This window comes from Pseudonaja textilis, chromosome 4 (genome assembly GCF_049901715.1).
Source record: "Pseudonaja textilis isolate UNSWEBS1 chromosome 4, rPseTex1.2, whole genome shotgun sequence".
NCBI classification, from domain to species: domain Eukaryota; kingdom Metazoa; phylum Chordata; class Lepidosauria; order Squamata; family Elapidae; genus Pseudonaja; species Pseudonaja textilis.
Window position 1 is genome coordinate 18,197,049 of NC_141993.1, and position 22,403 is coordinate 18,219,451.

Sequence of the window (22,403 nt, forward strand, 5' to 3'; positions counted from 1 at the left end):
AAACTAAACAGGATTATCAGAAATTCAGGGTGCCAGTGGTATTTTTATCGTGATCTGTGTTACTGATGATTTGTGTCAGGAGTCATAAATGAGTAATGAGCATTCCCTTCGCCTTTTGCTCTGAAGAAACCGTCAATCCCAACATCAAAAGCCTCGCTCTACTGTTATATAGGCTTTAGAAGTGGGATATTTTCTGTTTCTCGAGATAAACCATTTTATAAAAAGAAGTTTGCAACACAGACATTTGATTTAAATCAATGCCAGCTCAGAAAAAAAAAAAAAGAACAGGCTATCCTTCGCTGCTTATGGAAGACAAGAATAAGCACTTCACTCGCGTTAAACTTACGAGTAGCTCAACAAGATAGAACGTTACATTTGAAGCCTCAGAAGGGAAGGTGATGAGATGAACAGCAGAGATGCTGAGCAGCATCTTTACAGGTTTTGGGGGTTGTACTTTTGAGTCAGTCTCAAATGAGCAGTCAGTGTAGTCCCAAAGATGTTTTCTCAGGAGACAACTGAACTTCCTTTGTTTTTCCTTGAAGACGTTTCATCTGAAGAAGTTTCTTGGAATAAGTGTGATATAAGCTTCTGACCATGTTTTAGGTATTTTCTTATTTAACATGGCTTCATTCATAACTTCTAACAATGGAGTGCTCAACGATTCTTGTAATGTTTTATAAAATTCTGCCGGGAGCCCATCTGGGCCTGGTGCTTTTCCATTATTCTGCCTATTAAGTGCTTCCGTTAGTTCCATCATTGTTATGGTACTTTCTAACACTTTTTCAGTCTCTTCAGGTATCTTGGGTAGGTTAGCATTTTGTAGATAAAGCTTAATTCTTTCCTCATCAAAATCCTCCTGTTTATATAATTGTCCATAAAAGTCTTGAATAATTATCTTTTTCTCCTTATTACCATAACAAATTTGACCTTGATCATCTATTAACTGTACTATTCTCCTAGATTCTTTCTCCTTTCTCAATTTGTATGCTAGCCACCTACCTGGTTTATTTGCATCTTCAAAATAGTTCTGTTTAGCACTTTTAATTTTTTGTGCCAACTCCTCTTTCTCCGCCTGACCCATCTTACGTTTAATTATATCCATTTTGAATTTAATATCTTTTTTCTGTGGCATATTCTGCAATTCTTTTTCCAGTTTTTTATAATCATCTTCTAAAGCTTTAATAGTTTGCCTCTTCCTAATATTTTTTTTTCTTTGTATAGTCCATTATTAATCCTCTCGCATATGCCTTCATTGTATCCCAAACATTCTGCATTGAAGTATCTTCTTTTTTATTTTTAATGAAAAAGAAGGCCAATTCTTTGTCCATCCATTGTGTAAAGTCTTTTTCCTTTAAGATAGCGTTATTTAATGTCCATCTAGATCTTCTTCTTTGTCCTTTCCATTTAATTGTCATAGGGTTATGGTCTGCCCATATACCCATTTCTATATTTATTTCTTGAATGTTAGATATTAGTTCTGATGAGGTCCAAATCATATCTATTCTGGACCATGATAAATGTCTATTTGAATAAAAAGTATATTGCTGCGTTTTACCATTTCTTTCTCTCCATATATCTTTTAAATTTAATTCATCTACCATTTTAAAAAAGGATTTAGGGAGAGTCTTTCTATTTTGTTTTAATGCTGTCGCTGTATAGTCCAATTTATTATCTACAATTCCATTAAGATCTCCCATCATAATTATATTGACATGGTCCAGTCCAATTAATTTCATATGTAACTTTTTATAAAATTCTTCTTGTTTATCGTTCGGAGCATAGATTGCAACAAGTAATATTTTTATATTGTTATCCACTATATCAACCATTAATACTCTTCCATCTTCATCAGTATAAACCAATTTTGCTACAATAGTTTCTTTAATATACAGGACCACTCCTCTTTTCTTACAGTTAGTCAAGGAAGTAAAAATTTTCCCCAGTTTTGGTCTTACCAATAATCGTTGATGTTGTTTTTTAATATGTACTTCTTGTAGGCAAATTATCTCAAATTTTAACTTCTCTAATTTATGAAAGATTTTTCTTCTTTTAATAGCTGAGTTCAATCCATTTATATTCATAGAAATCAATTTTTTTTCCTCCATGGTTATGTTTTATATTTAGGTCTAACAGTTCTTGTGGATCTTACTTCACGTTGTTCTTTGGTCTCCATTTGTCCACCTACCGCACCTTCTTCCTTCCCCGATCTCATCTGGTCTTCTTGAGGCTCAATTGCAAAGGTTTCTTTTTCTGTCTCTATTTCTCTTCTTCCAAAAATTTGTTGTGGAATATTTCTGCTTTCTCAATTGAGTCGATTCTGTGTCTCTGTTCTTGCCATATAAACATTAATCCTTCTGGGATCAACCATCTATAATTCACGTCTTTTTCCAATAATTTTTTGGTCAAAAATCGATATTCTCTTCTCATCTCTCTCACTCTTCTGGGGACTTGTTTTAAAACCATAATCTCTTTACCTTTATATTTCAGCCCCTTATCTCTTGCGACTTGTAATATTTGTGTTTTAATAGTCTTCTTAGTAAATCTGACATGGATCTCCCTTGGTAGCTTATTCCTCATTGCATATCTTGTAAAAACACGATATATCTCATCTACTCCGTCCATCATCTTTTCCTCTGTTATCTCCAAGGCTCCAGCCAGAATTTCTATCATTACAGCCGCCAAATCCTGTCCTTTTTCTTCCTCAATATTTTGAAATCTGAGATAAAATTCTGACCTATCCATCTCCCACTTCAACATCCCAGTTATATCTTGTTGCACCGTTGTTAATTTGCTAACAATATTTCCAATTGTCTCATCTCTTTGTTTATCTTTCTCCTCAATTTTTTGGAGTCTCTCCTCCTGTTTTGCCATCATCTGTTGAAAGTTTTCAATTTTTTCATCAGTCTTTGCAATTCTTTGTTCAATACTCTCTGTTCTTTGGTCAATGCTTGTTTTGAGTTATTGTATTCCTTGTATAATCGTTGCTAGATCCATTTGTACTTTATCTTGCTTCGCCATTATTGATAGTCGTCCTCCAGTTGATGGAGAAGCAGGAGCAGAAGTTGAACTGCCAGGAGGTAAAGTTTTCTTACTCATTTGAATAACTCAAGATCTTTAAGTTCCTTTAATCCAATCAGTAGGGTAGCCAATTATAATCCAATTGGGAAGAAGAAAAACATTAAAAAAAAGCCAATAAAAAATAAAGAGTCCAGGATTAAAAAGAGAAGGAGAAAAAGAAGATTAAAAAGAAAAAAAAAGGAGATTCTTCAGGTTCTTCTAGACCTTAATCCTATTGTAAGATGGCCAATTATGATTCAAAAATAAAAATTAAGAATAGTAAAAAGAAAAAGAGAGTAAGACCCAATAATATTAAAAACAATGATCAAAAAAAAAAGGAAAAAGAAAGAATTCTTCAGGTTCTTCACACCCTAGTCCAATTGTAGGATCTCAAAAAATAAAAAAAATAACCATAAAAATAAATAAAAATGAAAATAAAAAATAGAAAAGGCAAAAATCCCAATAAGCAAAAAGAAAAAGAAAAGCTATTCTGAGGCTTTCCCTTTAAAAAAAAAAGTAAGTTTAAAAATTAAAAATAAAGTCAAACAAAAGAAAAAGAAAATGGATATACAAATATTACAAAATACTGTGGGGTTGAGGAGGAGGGATGAAACAGCTAAAGAAAGATAAGAAAGAGAGCACACTGCATCTTATTTAGTTATCCAAGGCTCTTATTATGGCTTCTCCACAAATTCCAAAGCCAAACTTCAAGTACTCAATAATAGAAGTTCCAAAGAACACCTGTTAAAACATTCTCCGGTGTTCTTCCTCTATCTAATCAAGTTCCAGTGTCCTTGAGAAAGGATTCCTTCACAGCTTTTTCAACTTTCAATAAAGTATTTTCAAGCCTCTAGTTGGCAGTGTTACAAAGTTTCTTTAGTCCACTCCCCTTCTTTCCCCAAAAAGCCTAGGAAAAAGAGGAAATATACATGCATATATATATATTTAAAAGAAAAAAAAATTACTAAAGGGAGCCTCTATTCTAAAAAAAAAACTATTAACAATCAAAAGGGGGAAAAAAGAAAGAAAAATTGGATAAATATAAAAGGAGAAACCAGTCTAGTTACAGTTACTAGATCACAATAGAAGTTCAATGAAAACAAAAGTAAAAGTAAAAAGCCAAGCCTCAATTTGACATTCTCTCTAAGAAATCGCCGCTAAATCAGTTCCATCAGTTTTTGTCCTAAGTCTTACAGGATTCTTCTCATTTTAGAGTGTCCTTGAGTTCCCGAAAAAAAAAATTCTCACCAGCCGATGCACGTTCTCTCTCTTCCGGAGCTGCCACAGCTTCAGCAGCCAAGGGGGCTGCCTCTTCGCCGATGGTAAAAGGGCTTCTTCTGGATCAGCCAGGGACTTTGCGATGTCCCTGGGATCAGCAGAACGCGCCCCTTACTATCACCGTCTCTACGGGATGATTTAGGTCCATTAGGACCGACCAGGGGCGAAGATATCAGCTGCAATCTCAGAGCCCCAAGATTGCAGCTGTATCGCAGCAACGTGGCTCCGCCTTCACACTTATTCCAAAAGAAGGGGCTGATCCATCACAAATTAAGAACTATAGACCTATTTCTTTACTGAATGCAGATTACAAAATCTTTGCTTCCATCTTGGCAGAAAGGCTCAAAAGATATCTAAATAACTTTATTCATCCTGACCAGAATGGATTTCTGCCAAGGAGACAAATTAGGGATAATATGAGGGTAATTCTGGACACTTTGGAATATTACGAGGCACACCCTGAAAAACAAATGGCTTTGGTATTTTTAGATGCCCAAAAAGCATTTGATAATGTGAATTGGAGATTCATGTTTTTGTTATTGGAACAGATGGGCTTTGCTAGAAAATTTATTCAAGCAATAGAAGCCATATATGACAAACAAATGGCGAGAGTGATGATAGAGGGAGATTTTACAGATTCTATTAATATAAGAAAAGGCACAAGACAAGGTTGCCCATTATCACCTTTGTTATTTGTATTGACTTTGGAAGTGCTGAATAGAAACATTAGAGAGGATCCAAATATAAAAGGAATGAAAATTAAGAAGGAGGAATTTAAATTGCAAGCCTTTGCGGATGACTTGGTTTTTATTTTGGAAGATCCTCTAGGAACAGCTTTAAAGCTACTGGAAAAGATAGAGATTTATGGTGAGATGGCCGGTTTGAAAATAAACAAAGATAAAACAAAGATCTTGACAAAGAATATGTTATTAAAACAAAGAGATGAACTGGCGGATTTATTGAAAATTCAAGTTACTTAATAAGGTCAAATATCTGGGGATATATTTGACGTCAAGATGTACTACATTGAAAGAGAATAACTATATCAAACTTAAACAACAGATAGCATCTGATTTGAAAAAATGGGAAAATCTACAATTGTCATTGATAGGTAGAATATCAACAATCAAGATGAATATTTTACCCAGAATTTTATATTTATTCCAAACCATACCAATCAGGCTTGGTAAAGATTACTTTGAAGAATTAAATAAAATTGTGTTGAAGTTCATATGGCAAGGTAAGAAAGCCAGAATAAAATTAAAACTTCTGCAAGATGCTAGAATTAGAGGAGGTTTTGGCCTTCCGAATTGGGAGTTGTATTACCAAGCTGCAAATTTAATGTGGGTTAAGGATTGGATAACATTAAGAAAGACTAGATTGTTGACATTAGAGGGGCATGATTTATTACTGGGATGGCATGCTTTTCTGTGGTATAAGGGAACCAAATCGCAGGGCTATTTTAGAAGGCATTATATAAGGGAGTCTTTATGGTTGAATTGGGAGAAAATTAAGAGAAAATGTTATTTGAAAATCCCAGTCTGGTTATCAACTATTGAAGCCTTTTCTTATCCTATAATATATGAGAAGGAACAAACAGTTAGATATGGGGAAATATTGGATGAAAAGAGTGAACTTAAAACAATGCAAAAACTAGAAGAACAAGGCATAAAGATGAATTGGTTTTCATATGCGCAAATACATTCAAGGTATCTTATAGATTCTAAAGCGGAGGGATTTTATGATAAATTGACTGATTTAGACAGGATCTTGACAGGTACTGATGAAAAAATGATTAAAAAATTATACACTTATTTGTTGGAAATTTTATTAGAGGAGGAACAAGTTAAAGAAACGATGATTGTTTGGGGAAAGAATTTTGGATATGGGATTGATTTGGAGAATTGGGAAAAATTGTGGTCTCAAAATTATAAAATGACAATGTCAACAGCTTATAAAGAAAACTTGTATAAGATGTTTTACAGGTGGCATTTTCCCCCGACAAGAATTGCAAGAATGTTTAAGAACAAATCTGAAAAATGTTGGAAATGTCATCAGATACCTGGCTCATACTACCATATGTGGTGGACTTGTGAGGACGCTAGAAAATATTGGACTAAAATTCACATATGGTTGGAAAAAATGACAAAGACACATATAGACTTGAAACCAGAGATTTTTTTATTGGGAATCTTACCTGATATATATAATAAAAATTTGAAGTATTTGATTGTAAATATATTAACAGCGGCTAGGATTGTATTTGCTAAGAACTGGAAGAGTGAGAAAATTCCATCAGAAGAAGAAATTATTAAGAAAATATTGGATTGTGCTGAAATGAGTAAATTGACATTTGAAATCAGAGAACAAGAAGATAAACAATTTTATGAAGTTTGGGATCTTTTTTATCAATGGTTAGATAATAAAACATAATGATAGAATATTCAGATTTAGCATAAAAAAAATTTTTTTTCTTAATATTATCTTTATAAAACATTATTAAGGTAGATTTGGTATGATCTTATGATTTATTGCAAAATAAATTAAGCAAACTATAGTTATCTCGTTAAAATATGAATTAACAAAATTATAAATGATTTTTTTTTTTAGTGATGATATTAGGTTATACAATTATTGATTGATAATATGAGCTATTATGTAATATAATTATACTAGTGACTAGGAAATGGATGCACAAAAAAAAGTGGTAAACCAATCGATGTACTGTATGTAAATTCATGAAGAAGGATCTTTTTATGTTTTTTGTGGTATGTTTATGTTTATTTTGTTATGTATGTTTATGTTTATTTTGTTATTAAAAAATTTAAAAAAATTATTTAAAAAAAAAAAGAAGTTTCTTGGATGAGAAGCAAAATATATTCAAGGAAAAACAAAGAAAGACCAGTTGCCTCTTGGAAAAAAAAACATATTTGGGACAACCAAGACCTGGATGACTGAGAATCTCAGTATAATTTTTCTTGACAATATTTTTTTAAAGTGGTTGCCATTGCCTCCATCCCAGAGCTGAGGGGTTGCCATCATCTTCTGGCTGGGTCTCTGACTAATGAGGACTACAACTCATACCTCCTGATTTTTAGCACAGTGTCTTTAACCATTACACCAACCTGACTTAAGGCGGTGTAAAAAATATAAACCAGGCAAGCAGAAATACCAACACAGAAATGTGGTTAAACTTAATGCAAAGAAACAGCTTTTAGAACAGAATAGAACAGGGGTCCCCAAACTTGGCAACTTTAAGACTCCCAGAATTCTGGGAGTTGAAGTCCACAAGTCTCAAAGTTGCCAAGTTTAGATACCTCTGGAATAGATAGATCTGGGCTATTTGCAAATACCTAAAGGATGCTGAATAGCAGTTGATTTTACTAAAAAGAAAAAAAACTGAACATACTTACCTCAAGACTACGCCTCCCTAACTCATCCACTTTATTTCTGAGTAGATATTAGCCTAACATGACTGAACAGACAGGCAGAGGTGGTATTCAGCAGATTCTGACCAGTTCTGGAGAACCGGTAGCGGAAATTTTGAGTAGTTCAGAGAATCAGCAAATACCACCTACAGCAGTGGTCTCCAACCTTTTTTGTGCCGCAGCCCGGTACCGGCATCACAAAATCATCCACGGCCCGGTACCGGCATCAGCACGCATGGCAAGGCGAGACGAGCGACTGGCCAGCCAGCCGTCCCCCGCTTCTCCCCGCCACCTTCAACTCCTCCTTTGTACCTGTGTTGATGGGCTTTGGGACGGCTTTGGGACGGTCGCTCAGCTTGCCTTGCCATGCGTGCTGAAAGAATCCTCGCGCCTTAGTTTTGTTCGAAGCCACCCCCCCCCCCAATGAAACTAAGGCGCGAGGATTCTTTCAGCACCCAAATGCCGCTTTCTACCCAGAAAAGCTCGCCGGAAGCACTTTTTCATCAAAACAAGATGGTGGTGCCCAGCAAACCGGCGGCCCGGTAGAAATCGTTCCATGGACCAGTACCGGTCCGGGGACCGGTGGTTGGGGACCCCTGACCTACAGTTTTCTTACCCTGCCACGCTTACCAAGCCACGCCCACTGAACCAGTAATAAAAAAAATTGAATCCCACCACTGCAGACAGGAATACAATCTTGGAAAGCTTTAATCCTACATGGCTTTCCTAGCAGTAAATGCCACTGCTATAAACACATGTAAAGCCACAAGCACATGTAACACGTGCAATAAACATGTATAAAGAATGATACCAATGAATCAGCATTCATCTCACCTGGGACTGTACATTTTTTTAGTGGAAGCAAATTAAATACTTTCTACATTATGAAAATATTTACTAAGCTTGGTGTACTGTAACATAAGGAACAATTTATTGTCCCCAGGAAAGTAAGATCATTCTGTTCTTCTCAAGAATTGCGTCTCTCATTATTTCCATTCAGTAGTTAGGCAGATGATAATTATCTGGACAATAACAGCAGCATCTTTCTGATTTTGTTTTACAAAGATCCATTTCTGGCTATTACGTTTTTTATTAGTTTAATGTGCTTCACTGACTTATGCACACTTGGATAGCTGGCAAACCAAATTATGCTTGCTGGTTTAGCAAGCGATTGTTTAAAAAAAGGGTTTTAGTAGGTTTTAGTAAATGTATTCATTCACTTACACAACGAGATTGAGAGCATCCTATCTTCTCTGTATTCCAGAAAAGTTTGGGGTAATTCAAAATTCAGTTTGGGGATCAGAAAAATGACAAGGAATCCCAAATGCATTTTGGGAATAGATTCTCTTTGTTCTGAGTAAAATCTTCTTCTGTTTTGGCATTTTACTAATACTATGTACAAGAAATTATGGTAAAGTTGTCACAACCTGAATGGAAATTCTAAGGCTTCCTGAACTGAATCTTCTTATGCTGAAGAGAACAGAAGAGTTGAGAGAAGTTGATTCAGAATATGACAGTCTGTACTTACTTGATGATACCTTGCTAACGGGATGTTTGACAGACTCCTCTGAAACCCACTGAACTTGTGGAGTCACGTGATTGCTGGTGTTTGGTGGATTTCCTAAAAGAACAGAAATAAAATAACTCATCTGGATCTCAGCTTCAGTAGATGGGGTCACTAAACCTTTCCCCAGCATAATTTTCCATTTTTAGTGAGGTGGTTTAAGCCAGAGGTTTCCAAACTTGACAACTTTAAGACTTGTGAACTTCAACTCCCAGAATTCTCCGGCCAGCTATAGTCCACAAGTCTTAAAGTTGCCAAGTTTGGAGACCTCTGGTTGAAGCCTCCTGAAGAAAATGCCAAGCAGGTGTACAGGTAGTCCTTGATTCATGACTATTCACTTAACGATGGTTCAAAGTTATAATAGCATCAGAAAAAGTTATTTATGACCCATCCTCAAGTTATGACTGTTGAACCAGCATCATGGTTACATGATCACCATTAATGTGAATTTACAACTGGTTGCAGCATCCTAGGCTGACTTCTGAGAAGCAATGTCAGTTGGGAAAACCAGATTTGCCTAACGATTGTGATGATTTACTTAAAGACCATGGTAAAAATGGTCATAAAACTGGGTCTGGTCATTGATGACTTAATGATTGCATTGCTTAGCGATTGAAATTCCGAATTGTGATCACAATTCAAGGGTTACGTGTACTTTGTTCCTTTAAACCAGGGGTACCCAACTCCTGGGCTGTGGACTGGCTACAGTCCATGGCTCGCCAGAAATTGGACCCCGCAAGTAAGCAAAGTCCTATGTGCCCACGCATGGGATCCAGGTAGCGCACAAAACCTCCTCTCCGGTCCACAGAAAAACTGCCCTCTATGGAACCGATCCCTGGCACCCAAAAGGTTGGGGGCCCCTACTTTACACAACTTATTGTAGCCTGAGCTTCCTTGAAATAATATTTTTGGAGGCAGCTCCAAGATTATCAGGACAGAGGCATCTGTAGAATTTACTACTTTCATTAACATAATGAAAGCGTTGCACCATCGGTATAAGCTCCCACCTCTTTCAAATGTATATGCAATGCACAATTAACATATAAAAGGGATGGAACTTATAGTAGTGGCCACACTACTCTCACAATCACCTCCACACACAAACACATTCCCACAGATGTGGCTCATTCAAAACAGATAGATGTCCACAAGGTGTTTTCAGCCTTTGTAGCTCTTGTTTGTAATTTTCTTTATAAAACTTGTGAAAAAATGGTTGCAGGGATTGGGTATGTCTAGAATAATGAAGAGAGGAACCAGAGGTGACTTGATAGCAGTGGCTGCCAAAAGATGAGCGGGGTCAACTTATTCTCCAAAGCACCTGAAGGCAGGACAAGAAGCAATGGATGGAAACTAATGAAGGAGATCCAACCTAGAACTAAGGAGAAATTGCCTAACAATTAGAACAATTAATCAGTGGAAGGACTTGTCTCTAGAAGTTGTGGGTGCTCCAACATTGGAGGTTTTTAAGAAGAGACCGGACAACCACTTGTCTGAAATGGTATAGGGTTTCCTGCCTAAGCAGGGAATTGGACTACAAGACCTTCCAACTCTGTTATTCTGTTATTTGCAGTATGTGTACGTGTGGGTGTGGGTGTGGAAACTTCCTCTTCTTCCCATGTGGCTAAGAACAAACTCCTTTTTTTTCCTCACTGCCTGATAGGCTGAGTAATTTCTGCACCCCAGAGAATTACACGACAGCTTTCTATCCTCCTCCACTTCTTTCCTCTAACTGGAAGTTTGCTGCTCACGCCAAGTCAACGTGTTGTCCCTGAAAGCCTTGAATAGAGAATTCAATAGAGAATTGAACTCCCAAAGAAAAAGCCAAAAAGCCACCAAGAAATGTCAAAATATATTGTTAAGTCTGTGCAAGAATAGAGCCACTCGCATGCATGTTGACCGGCATTCTGACATCTTGGTTTGGTTTATTTCCAACAATGGAGCTATTTCATTTCATTATACATGTATAGACGCTGTTATTTAATTCCGTCCACAATTCCAGGTTCTCTACCTGGGCATTCCTCCAGTTGGCAAACTTGGAAAGCTTCTGGCTTCTCATTATCACACTGACCAACGCTGTTGTCCTTGGACTTGCAGACCACTTGGCGTTGCTGAATGCCTTCTCCGCAGCTGACTGAGCACTGTCATAGGAGAAGAAGCAAAACAGATTGATCAAGGAAGTGAAAAGAAGGAAAGTTGTAGCTAATAAAAAGAGTCTTCAATTAAATGAACAAGGCAGCTCCATTGAGGAAGCTCCAAAAATGTAATTGTGATTAGAATAGGGTGCGCAAATGGTTCTCCTAGCTCAGAGTTTTTCAAATTTGGCAACTGTAAAACGTATCAACTTCATCTTCCAGAATTTCCCAGCCATTATACTGGGAGATAAAATTCACACATCTTAAAAGTAGCCAAATTTGAAAAAAGTTGCGGTAGCTGGATTTTCCTTGCCTCTCCTTTTTATTTATTGAATTTATGTTGCTATATTGCATGTGATCCTGGAGGCAGACCCACTTAAAACACAAGTACCCAAGGTATCTAACAATGCAAACAAAATAGATACCAAACCAAAACATAAAAAGTTAAAAAAAACACTAATTAAAATTGACAATATGAGGCTAGGCTACTTGAGGGATTCACATGTTACAACGCTAGGATCAACGCTCCCCAAGGCTTAGAGAAAAAGTAATAATGTGTTTAATATCCAAAGTATAGTGCCAAGTCAAGGTTTTGGAGAAATATCAAATCAGCATTAATTCTAACCATGCAATCAGCTGATGGTGGCTATCATTACATCCTTTTTCATTATCTGAAATAAATTGTAGGTCCAATATATCTGAGAGATTGTGGAATACCCAGTGAAAAAAGTTGGGATAAACCTTCCAAGTAAAGTACATCAATGATTGGATTTGACAAATTCCATTTCCTATGTTTTTTTCCAAACACATTCATACTATACCCTGGCAAGACATCACTTGAAGAAATCAATAGGTAGAAAAGATTTACAAAATGGACCAGATTCAACATGTTTCAAGTGTGAACCAGCTGTCTCAGGGATTTTGCACTCCAAACAAAACCCAGGTGTTGTGTGAATTTGGGGTGGTGGATGAAACAAAAACACAGCCATCCAGAGCAGGACAGCTAGGTGCTCTGTGCTGTTTCAGTTGATGTGATTCAAAGCTGTCCCACCTCTCGGAACTTACGTATTATTTTCAAAAACGTTTTGCATTTTGTTTTGGGGAAACAAAGCCACTTCCAAATATTGGGACAGGATGTTTTGAGATGATCCAAACAAAGAGACTCTTTTCTGTCTCCGTTTCAGGAGTACCTGCGGGAGGAAGAGATCCCAGATCCAGTATCTCCATAAGCTGTTAAGATGCCTTACCTGAGACCAAGCCCCTGTCCTCCACTGGGCAGGACATGGGATGCGGCTGCAAGGCCTCCGGGTATCTGGCTTCTCTCCTGCGCAGTACTTTGAATGCATGGTCCGGTTGGTACCGTTCTGTAGCTGTTGTATGCAGTGCACCACTCTGGCCTGGATCCCAAGTTTGCCACAGGATTTACTGCAAGCTCCCCACTGCTCAGTCCCCCAGCTGCCAAGAGAACAGCAAAAAGCAGGACTGTGAATTCCTAACAATTAATGTCCTCGTTCTTTCTGACCAATGTCAACTGAGGTAATACAGGCAGCTCTCGCCTTAAACCATTCTGTGATGACCTGGGGCTTGACACAATAATAGCCAAGTCACAACAATAGAAGAAAGTTCCTTTAATGCCTCCAACTTGGCCCCAATGTCCAATTATCCTCCGCTGGATATCAAACTCTTAAAGAAAACAGTTTACGGAGGTAGTAAATCAGAGGTGGTATTCAGCAGGTTCTGACCAGCGGAAATTTTTAGTAGTTTGGAGGAACAGCAAATCCCACCTCTGACTGGAGATTTTACAGTATCCTTCCCCTGCCACACCCACCGAGCCATGCCCATTGAACCAAGAGTAAAAAAAATTGAATCCCACCACTGGAGTAAATGTAGTCTGCACCCAAAGTAAAGTTAATTCGAAATAAAAAACCCAACACAAACCACACTGAAGGAATTACTATGGCAGGCAAGGATGATTAATTGCAGACTTCTACCAGATAATGCAGCAACCACAGTTGGGAGTAAGCCAAAACACAGATAAGCTCTGACAAGAATGCATACTTCGCTTCCAGCAACTTTACCATGCGCAGTTTGTCCTTTTAACCAGTCCTCCCAGCTGCAGCCCATGAAGGGGATCAGGGCCGCTTCCTCCCCCATAGACCATGCCACTCACGTTTCTCCCTTATCCGCTCCTCCCTGCGTGCCCTAAGATGGGCTTGGATGTTCCTCTGAATGCCCATCCGGCCTGCGCCCTTTCCCAGTTTCCCCCACAACCACCGGAGCCACACTCCCACTCCTTGTCAGCTGTTCCATCTCTCCCTCAGAGTCAGACTCCAACAGGGATATGACACATTCTTTTAGTGACCATTCAAAGTTACAACGGCACTGAAAAATTGACTTATGACCGTTTTTCACATATACAACCTTTGTGGCATCCCTGTGCTCATGTGATTTAGACCAGTGGTGGGATTCAGCTGGTTCACACCACTTCGGGAGAACCAGTTGTTAGCTTTCTGAACTGTTTGGTGAACTGGTTATTGGAAGAAATCATTAGGGCAGAGAACCGGTTGTTAAATAATTTGAATCCCACCACTGATTCAGATGCCGGGTCATATTTATGATGGTTATAGTGTCCTGGGGTCATGGGATCCCCTTTAGTGACCTTCTGATAAGCAAAGTCTGTGGGGAAGCCAGATTCACTTAACAACCATGTTACTGACTTATCAACCACAGTGATCCACTTAACAGCTGTGGCAACAACGCTTGTGAAATGGGGCAAAACTCACTTAACAAACATCTCACTTAACAGCAGAAATGTTGGGCTCAATTGTGGTCATAAGTTGAGGACTACCTGCATTTCAGATTGTATTTGGGAGCTCATATAATCTAGACCCGTGTTTTTCAACCTCAGCATCTCAACATGTTCTTCAACCCTCAGAATTTTCCAGTCAAAGAGAAAGGAACTCCTTAAACAGACTATGTAACCTCATTGAATTTGGGAAACAATGAGTTGCTTTTCAGCAATAAATAAGGCTATTAACCTGAGAAAAAACCTTTAATGTGGGCAACAACAAAAGCTGCTTTGGTAATACCTTTTTTTTTTTTTAACAAAAAGTTATAGCCACATGGGTACTCGACTCTTTAATACTCACAACTGGAACTGTATTTTTCTTGCTATTCAAGATTTGCTGATTTGTGATTCTGTCATACATCTTACAAAAATATTATACCCTTGTGAACCAGGGGCCAGGAAATTGTCCATTGAAAATATATTTTCTTATAATACATACAAAGATTAATTGGTCAGTAGTTTAATTTGTCCTCTCTCTATATTTATATAATAAAATAAGAAAACAAGGGGTTGCTTTCTTTCATTCGGCCCGGCATCCAAGTTTTTTTTTTTTTAAATAAAGAACATAAATCTTCCAAAAATGCTACTTATGCACATTTACGTAAGCTTGCAAGTTAGGCTGGTTACACACATTTAGGCGCATAAAGAAATGACTGATGTGAATGGATAGTAGTGGTTTGTAAATTATAACACACAAATTCTCTCTCTTCTGTAGCAATACAGTACAGTCCTCCACTTACGAATACACTGTGGAGCCCCAAATTTCTGTTGCTCACCAAGACAGTCAATTGAGTTTCACCCCATTTTATGACCTTTTACCCACAGTTGTTAAGCAAATCACTGTGGTCGCTAAGTGAACCATGTGGTTCTTAAGCGAATCTGGCTTCCCGTATTGACTTTGCTTTGTTATAAACTGTGACTGCATGGCCATCATGCTGCAATTATACTGAATACACACCAGTTGCCATGCCCCTAAATTTTGTCACGTGACCATGGGGATGCTGTAACAGTCACGAGTGTGGAAAAACAGCCATAAGTTCCCCTTTTGGGGCAATGCTGTTGTAACTTCAGACGATCAATAAAGGGAGCGTTGTAATTCAAGGACCACCTGTATTGTTAATAAAAGCAGCACTCACATCGGTTGAGAGCACTCTTGTATGTTACACCTTCTGCGGATTGGCTTCGGTTTCTTTCCATTGCCACAGAAGTTCCGGTGTAACATTCTGTTATCATTCTTCTTCCGGCATCCATACTTGGCGTATTGTATTCCTGTAAGATCACAGAAGGATGAAGGCATTTTAACGCATGTTGGAAATGCAACTGCAAAGGAGTGCTTTATTCTCTTTGGTGAACCAGTAGTAAAGGAAAGAAATGCTGAATATTTTAATGCAGAAGATTCCTAAAATGAATACAAGAGTGAAACCAAAGGTTTTTCTTTTAAGGACTAGCCCATAAAGCTCACTCTGTCTATCTATCTGTCTGTCTGTCTGTCTTCTATCTGTCTGTTTTCCTTTTAAGGACTAGCCCATAAAGCTCGATCTATTCTATCTATCTATCTATCTCTCTATCTATCTATCTATCTATCTATCTATTTACCTTTTAAGGACTAGCCCATAAAGCTCGCTCGCTCGCTCGCTCGCTCGCTCTATCTATCTATCTATCTATCTATCTATCTATCTATCTATCTATCTATCTGTTTTCCTTTTAAGGACTAGCCCATAAAGCTCGCTCTATCTATCTATCTATCTATCTATCTATCTATCTATCTATCTATCTATCTATCTATCTATCTGTTTACCTTTTAAGGACTAGCCCATAAAGCTCGCTCGCTCTATCTATCTATCTATCTATCTATCTATCTATCTATCTATCTATCTATCTATCTATCTGTTTACCTTTTAAGGACTAGCCCATAAAGCTCGCTCTATCTATCTATCTATCTATCTATCTGTTTTTCTTTTAAGGACTAGCCCATAAAACTCTCTCGCGCGTGCGTGCGCAGTTTTCCTTTTAAGGACTAGCCCATAAAGCACTTGCTATACACATACACATGCACAACACACACACACACACACACACACGCACACTGTATATACATATATATACTGCATAGGGATTTTGTTCCTGTATGTGGATTGCAGCAAGCATTCTTTATCTGCAAAAATGGAAAGGCGAGTCAATCTCCACAATGGAACAACGGATGGAAAAAGTGATGGAACTAGCAGAGATGGCCAAATTAACTATTTTAATTGAAGAAAACAATACGTCTGGTTTTGTTTCTACTTGGAAACCACTTCTAAGCTTTGTGCTTGAGGCAGGAAAATAAAAATAAAAATTTTGACTTTGGGGTTTGTTGATTAGATTAGTTTGTTGTTATAGAAATGATTAGTAGTTACTAAATATGTAGGAGTAAAGAGCTGAGGCTGTAGCTTTACTATTTGTGTTCTACTGCATGAAAAAAAAATTGGATTTTACACTTTTTATACACCTACACAAACACACACAGTTACATGATATATACATAGTTATGTGATCAAAATTCAGGTGCTTGGCAACTGGCATGTATTTCCTGTGACTGGAACTTGAGGTCACAGAATCTCCATTTGCAAACTTTGCCGCTGTTTTCTGACAATAAAAGTCAATGGGGGACTTTCAGATTCACTTAACAACTGCAGTGATTCATTTAGCAACAGTGGCAGAAAAGGTTATAAAACTCATTTAGTAACTGCTTGCTTAGCAACAGAACTTTTGATCTCAATTATTGTCGTAAAATCAAAGATTACTGTAATCAATTCTTGACTTGGACAATATTTCAAAATCACTCATAGATCTTTTGTGAGTGGTACGAAGAAGCTCATGACACCAGAATTAACAAAGCACAAACATTTGGTCCATATTAGGTGGCAATAACAATAGAAAACATTTTTGAGACATCCATTCAGGAGATGAATTTAGAATCTCTCCTGAAATCCAGTGATCACAAATCAAGGGGCTAAAAGAAAATAGAAGGGTTTTTTTTTAAAAAAAGAAAGAAATGTAGAAAATTGTAAACTTTTTCCTTCCATTTCGTGTTAGTTTGATACTCCAGATCCGGTAGCCTTCATTGTTCATTATCCAGTGCCTTTTCTAGAAAGGAGTTTCCCTACATGTTTAAATATAGACCCATCTGAGCTGGGCCATTCCAGGACAAACTTGCATATGGAAAGTAGTTCTAAGCCAGTGGTGGCTAACCTTTTGGGGTTCCTGTGCCAAAAATTGTGCATGTGCTTGCATGCTCCTGCTCGTGTGCCAGCACCCAGAAGGCTGCTCAGTAAATATGTGTGCGCAATCCCCCACCACCGCCCCTTACCTGCATTTTTTTCAGCCTCCCAAAGGCTTGAGGAAGGCTTCTGCAGGCTTCTGGAGGCTTTGCAGGCCAAAAACTAGCTCCGTTTTGTCACTTCCAGTATTTTTGGAAAAACAGGACATGACGAAATGGGGCTAGTTTTCAGCCTGCAGAAGCCTGCAGATGCCTTTGGGAGGCTGAAAAAGCTGAAAATCAGCTGTGAGGCACACACATGCGCAATGAGGCAAGTTTGCCTGCAGCTCGCATGCTGACACAAATGGCTCTGCGTGCCACCTGTGACATGCGTGCCATAGGTTCACCATCACGGTTCTAAGCACAGAGAGAATACCTCCACCACAAGCTTTTGAGCATGGAGACCAGCCCTTAAGAGCCCACTCATAGACATCCGTTTCTTCAAGAAGGACATTATTGTTTCCGATGACAGGGAGAAGGTCTTCATGAATTATGTACTTATACATCAAGCTGCTTTTGGAACTATCGTCTTGTGGGATGACCTGGAATCAAAGGAAACAGGATAAATAAAGAAAATGGTTCCTTTATGTTCCTAAGTTTCTTCTGCCTTTCTTCCTAACTTTTTGGAGTGGAAAAAAAAATAGCTTGTAAAATTAGGCATGACTCAACGTAACAGCTTGCTTAGCAATGGAAGTTCTGGTTCCAATGGTGGTTCATAAGTTGAGTACCTGTAGATGGGACAGGACAGCAAACAGAGGAGAGAAGCAGTCCTCTTCCACTTGCTCAGAACAGCAATAAGGTCACCTCCCCTATCTCTAAAACCACAAAAGAACTGGAATCCAAACTTCCGGTCTCACACCCTTTGGGGGAAACTGGGAAGGACCACAGAAAGTGATGATGATGATGATGATAATTTGCAGGGTGCAGTTCTCCCACCTCTGGTTCCAAACAAGAAAACAATACTTGTGCTTTTCTTGGATAGAGGTGTGGGAGCCTAGGGTGTCCTCAGGACTTACCAGAACATTGATAGCTTCATGAAGGGGACCACTAGTCCTCAAGCTTTCCTTGCCATTCTCAGTGGTGTATTCCCATTCCAAACCCACCTTTAGAAAGGTGTGGTTCTTGACATCCTTGATGCTGCTAGGATTGATAATGAAGTCACCAGAGGCTTGGTTCTTAACAGCTAGAGAAGGAAAAAGAAATTATTTGTAGCAGATGATAATCAGGCTGGGTCTGAGAGTGAGGGGTCAAACAGATCATCAGTTTAGAGTCACTAGGCTCCCACAAGAGAACTACGTCCAACCCCCAAGATTCATGGATCTTGTCTATCACCAATTTGCTTTGACCATTAGTAGCTCAGATTCTTGTATATAGGTAGCATGAAATTAACAGGTATTACTTTTGAACTCTGCCCTGGATCCTGATTTCTTGCTCCTGACATTATTTGGATTATGGCTCTCATCAACATCCTTCAAAAGGAAGAGAGGAAAATGAAAATGATTGTTTAAGTATAGAAAGTCCTGAAGTCATAGAGGAACATGTTTTCCCTGTTAAATGTTATTTTGATTATCGGGTTAAATCTGCAGCTATTTCAGTAATTTTTTGCACCTATAAAACAACAGAATGTGGTGTATGCACCTGTCCTTCACTAACTGTGAGAACTAATATACTATAGGAAAACGGGGGAAAAGCATATTTTCTCTATAATTTAATCAGAAATTCCTATTAGCAGTAGAATATGCTATTCTACTGCTAATCAGTCTCCTTCAAAATGCTAGGTGGAGACCATTTTTTCTATTCTATTGAAAGTGGGTTGTTGTTGTTGTTAGAAGTCATTTGTCCATACAGTCACTAGGAACTGAAATACTACTGGCGTAAAATTACCTCTTGTGTTTTTGTCTACTTTAATAATAGATAATCTATGCGGGAGCCAATCTTGCAGTGCCTATTTATATTTTGGAAATGACAACTGGATAAAGGAGGCACAGGATATAAAGAAATGGTTTAAAAATATTAATTGGATGATATGCAAAGGCCACCTTTGGAAAAATTATTAACTCAGCCAAAAACCAGCCTTGATGAGAGAAAATTAAGTATCTGTTTTATTTGAACTTTAATTTTGAATAGATTCAGTGCTTCTCTTTTTTTATGAGCATTTGTTACACATCCCTCTGAATACACAGTACAATAAACAACTGTTTCCCAGGCAACCTGTTCTTACCAATTGTATGGGATGCAGGCTCCATCTCCTCAATTTGGACATGCCTGGCACCTACTGGAATCTCAAACATTTTCAGAGCACCTCCTGAAAATTGCAAAAGAAATAAGACATCTTTAAAATGAGTGCTAAATATATTTTTTTTAAAAATGAAGCTGCTGAGATGGGAACCAGCAGCTTCTAGGCTACAAAGAACTGTTATGTAAACCCAGATATGGCATCTTTCATGACCATATAGAAAATGACCAAGTATGCATTGTTTATAAGTAGTTTGAAGGGAAAAAAATAATAATTTAAGGCTTTGATTTCTGCATATCATAGTGGGCAAATCTTCTGTGCTTATATGCCTTTAGTCCTCAGTCACATGTTTGAGAGACTTCTACGAATAAGCCACTTCCTGAACCAGGGGTTAAGATCATGAATATTTAGCTGCCTTTAATTGCCAACATGGGAATTGAGTTTGAAAATATAATAGTACCCAACTACAGAATTGTCAGGCAGCCCCTTAATCTTTCAGAGACTGATGAATAATATTTCCCATGAATATACATTTTTATTTTCTTTCAGTAAGGAAATTTTGGCATGAAGGAAGCTTGTTGGCACCATACTGATTCCTGAAAGGCACAGAATATACCCTAGAGTGGTCTGAACTAACCACAAGAATGCGGGGCATTTATAAACTTCCCACAGGGTCACTCAAGCCAGGTTAGTTCTTTTTTTTTTCATTTTAACAAAAGACTGATGCTTCTTAACTTACAATCCTCCACCAGCCTCCAGTCTGTAGCCAGTAAAGTATGCTCCATTTCCTCATGGTGAGGACTTTGAGGAAAAGAAGAGAAATTTGTTTTCTAACTGATTCAATCCGTGTTCAGCAAAAGCAGAGTTCATATGGGGGTACTCAGAATATGTTCAATGGATCACTTTTGGGGGGAACAGGAGGAACTACACCAGAGGTGGCATTCAGCAGGTTCTGACCAGTTCTGGAGAACTGGTAGCAGAAATTTTGAGTAGTTCGGAGAACTGATAGTAAACTTCCCCCAGGAGTGGGGTGGGAATGGAGATTTTACAGTATCCTTCCCTTTGCCACACCCACCAAGCCACACCCACCAAGCGATGACACGCCCACCAAGCCACACCCACAGAACCGGTAGTAAAAAATTTGAATCCCATCACTGAACCGCATCAAAACAACTACATATATTTCCCTCCTTTTTTGAGGTAAATAAAGTTATAGCTGGCATTTTGGAGTATTTAAAAGGGACCATTTTCTAGTAGCCCCACATTATAACATACATCAAGACCTGTATTTACTCTAATCTCACTTGGAGTGATGCATCCTTTGTCCATAGAGTCCTCAAGTAAAGTTCTTGGGAACTATCACAAATCAAAGTCTAGATGTTATTCTCATGAAAGCCACCCCACGATTGGCTAAACTTTTACTTACACTTCAGTTCACTTGTAATAACTCAGTTCCTCAGACCTCCACTCAGGGGTTATCGTTTCAGACTACCTATACCTACCAAACATGTCTACTACTGGACTTTTCCAATTGTCTTTTTTTTTTAAGTCTGCTACTTTCTCTAGGTACTTCAAATTTCTTTAAATATCACCTGGATTATGCCAAGGCCTCCTAAAAGCAGTTTGCTGTCACAGTGATGAAAGTGTTATTCATTGCTGTTGAAATCCATGTCTGGCTTTCTATCCAAAGTAGAGCAGCTGGCAAGATCTAGCTGACTTTGATTGACCTCAAGAACATCTAAACAGGGTTGCACTAATATTAAGAAATGATAGTGTGGATGGCCAGAGTGATTAGCTAGATAGTTAGTAGTGGGAAAACATTCCAAAAATCTTAAGCAGCATCCATTTCTATATTACTGCCAACTACCCATTGCCTTTTCCTATAGCTTCCAAGAACTGATTATATCATCTCCCATAACTATCAAGACTTTGAAAATTTAAAGAGGACTGAAGCACATTATTGATGTTAAAGAACCGCTGTGGAATGCTGAAGAATAGAAAACTATGTTTACCTTTCATTGTGATACTAAATCCACTATTATTACCTTTTCAAGTAGCATTTGTTCTTCCATTCTCACCTGACTGCTTGGGGGTTTTGACCAAAGTCGCCTTCACTGTTCTACAATGGGAGTTGTCACCCCCGCAAACACCACACTTGTCATCCTCCTTCAGAGAGCCAATTTCTCTGTCGCATCCAACATGCTGCCATTCGAAGAAGAAAAACACAGAATTAAGAAATGGGGTTAAGGATGCAAATTCAAAATGGCAGTCCTCCGAATGAACTCAGAATAGGTCTTGCAGAATATTGTTAACTATTTCTCTCTGTATGACAGGATGATCTACTTCAGTGTTTCTCGACTTTAAGTTGCGTGGACATCAATTACCAGAATTCCTCAGTCAGCATTGATTTACTCTGTGGGAAACCATCAAATTTATCAAATTTGTTAAATCAAATTTAACCCACTTAACAAATTTCTCACTTAGCAACATAAATTTTGGGCTCAGTTGTGGTCCTAAAGTTGTCGTCTACCTGTATTTATGACAGTTGTACTGTCCCAGGGT

General features: G+C 38.1%; 1 protein-coding gene across 2 annotated transcripts in view; it reads right to left on the reverse strand.

The window, feature by feature from the left end:
- Positions 1-22,403, reverse strand: part of ADAMTS14 (ADAM metallopeptidase with thrombospondin type 1 motif 14) — a 74,650-nt gene that overhangs the window by 4,440 nt on the left and 47,807 nt on the right. For both annotated transcript variants that reach the window (XM_087932329.1, XM_026713493.2), the window contains exons 14-21: positions 21,920-22,043; positions 19,827-19,910; positions 18,622-18,788; positions 17,982-18,147; positions 15,444-15,576; positions 12,707-12,914; positions 11,336-11,465; positions 9,292-9,384 (exon numbers count right to left, since the gene is read on the reverse strand). In XM_087932329.1, the coding sequence (XP_087788455.1) occupies positions 9,292-9,384; positions 11,336-11,465; positions 12,707-12,914; positions 15,444-15,576; positions 17,982-18,147; positions 18,622-18,788; positions 19,827-19,910; positions 21,920-22,043 (1,105 nt within the window). The remainder of the gene's footprint in view (positions 1-9,291; positions 9,385-11,335; positions 11,466-12,706; positions 12,915-15,443; positions 15,577-17,981; positions 18,148-18,621; positions 18,789-19,826; positions 19,911-21,919; positions 22,044-22,403) is intronic.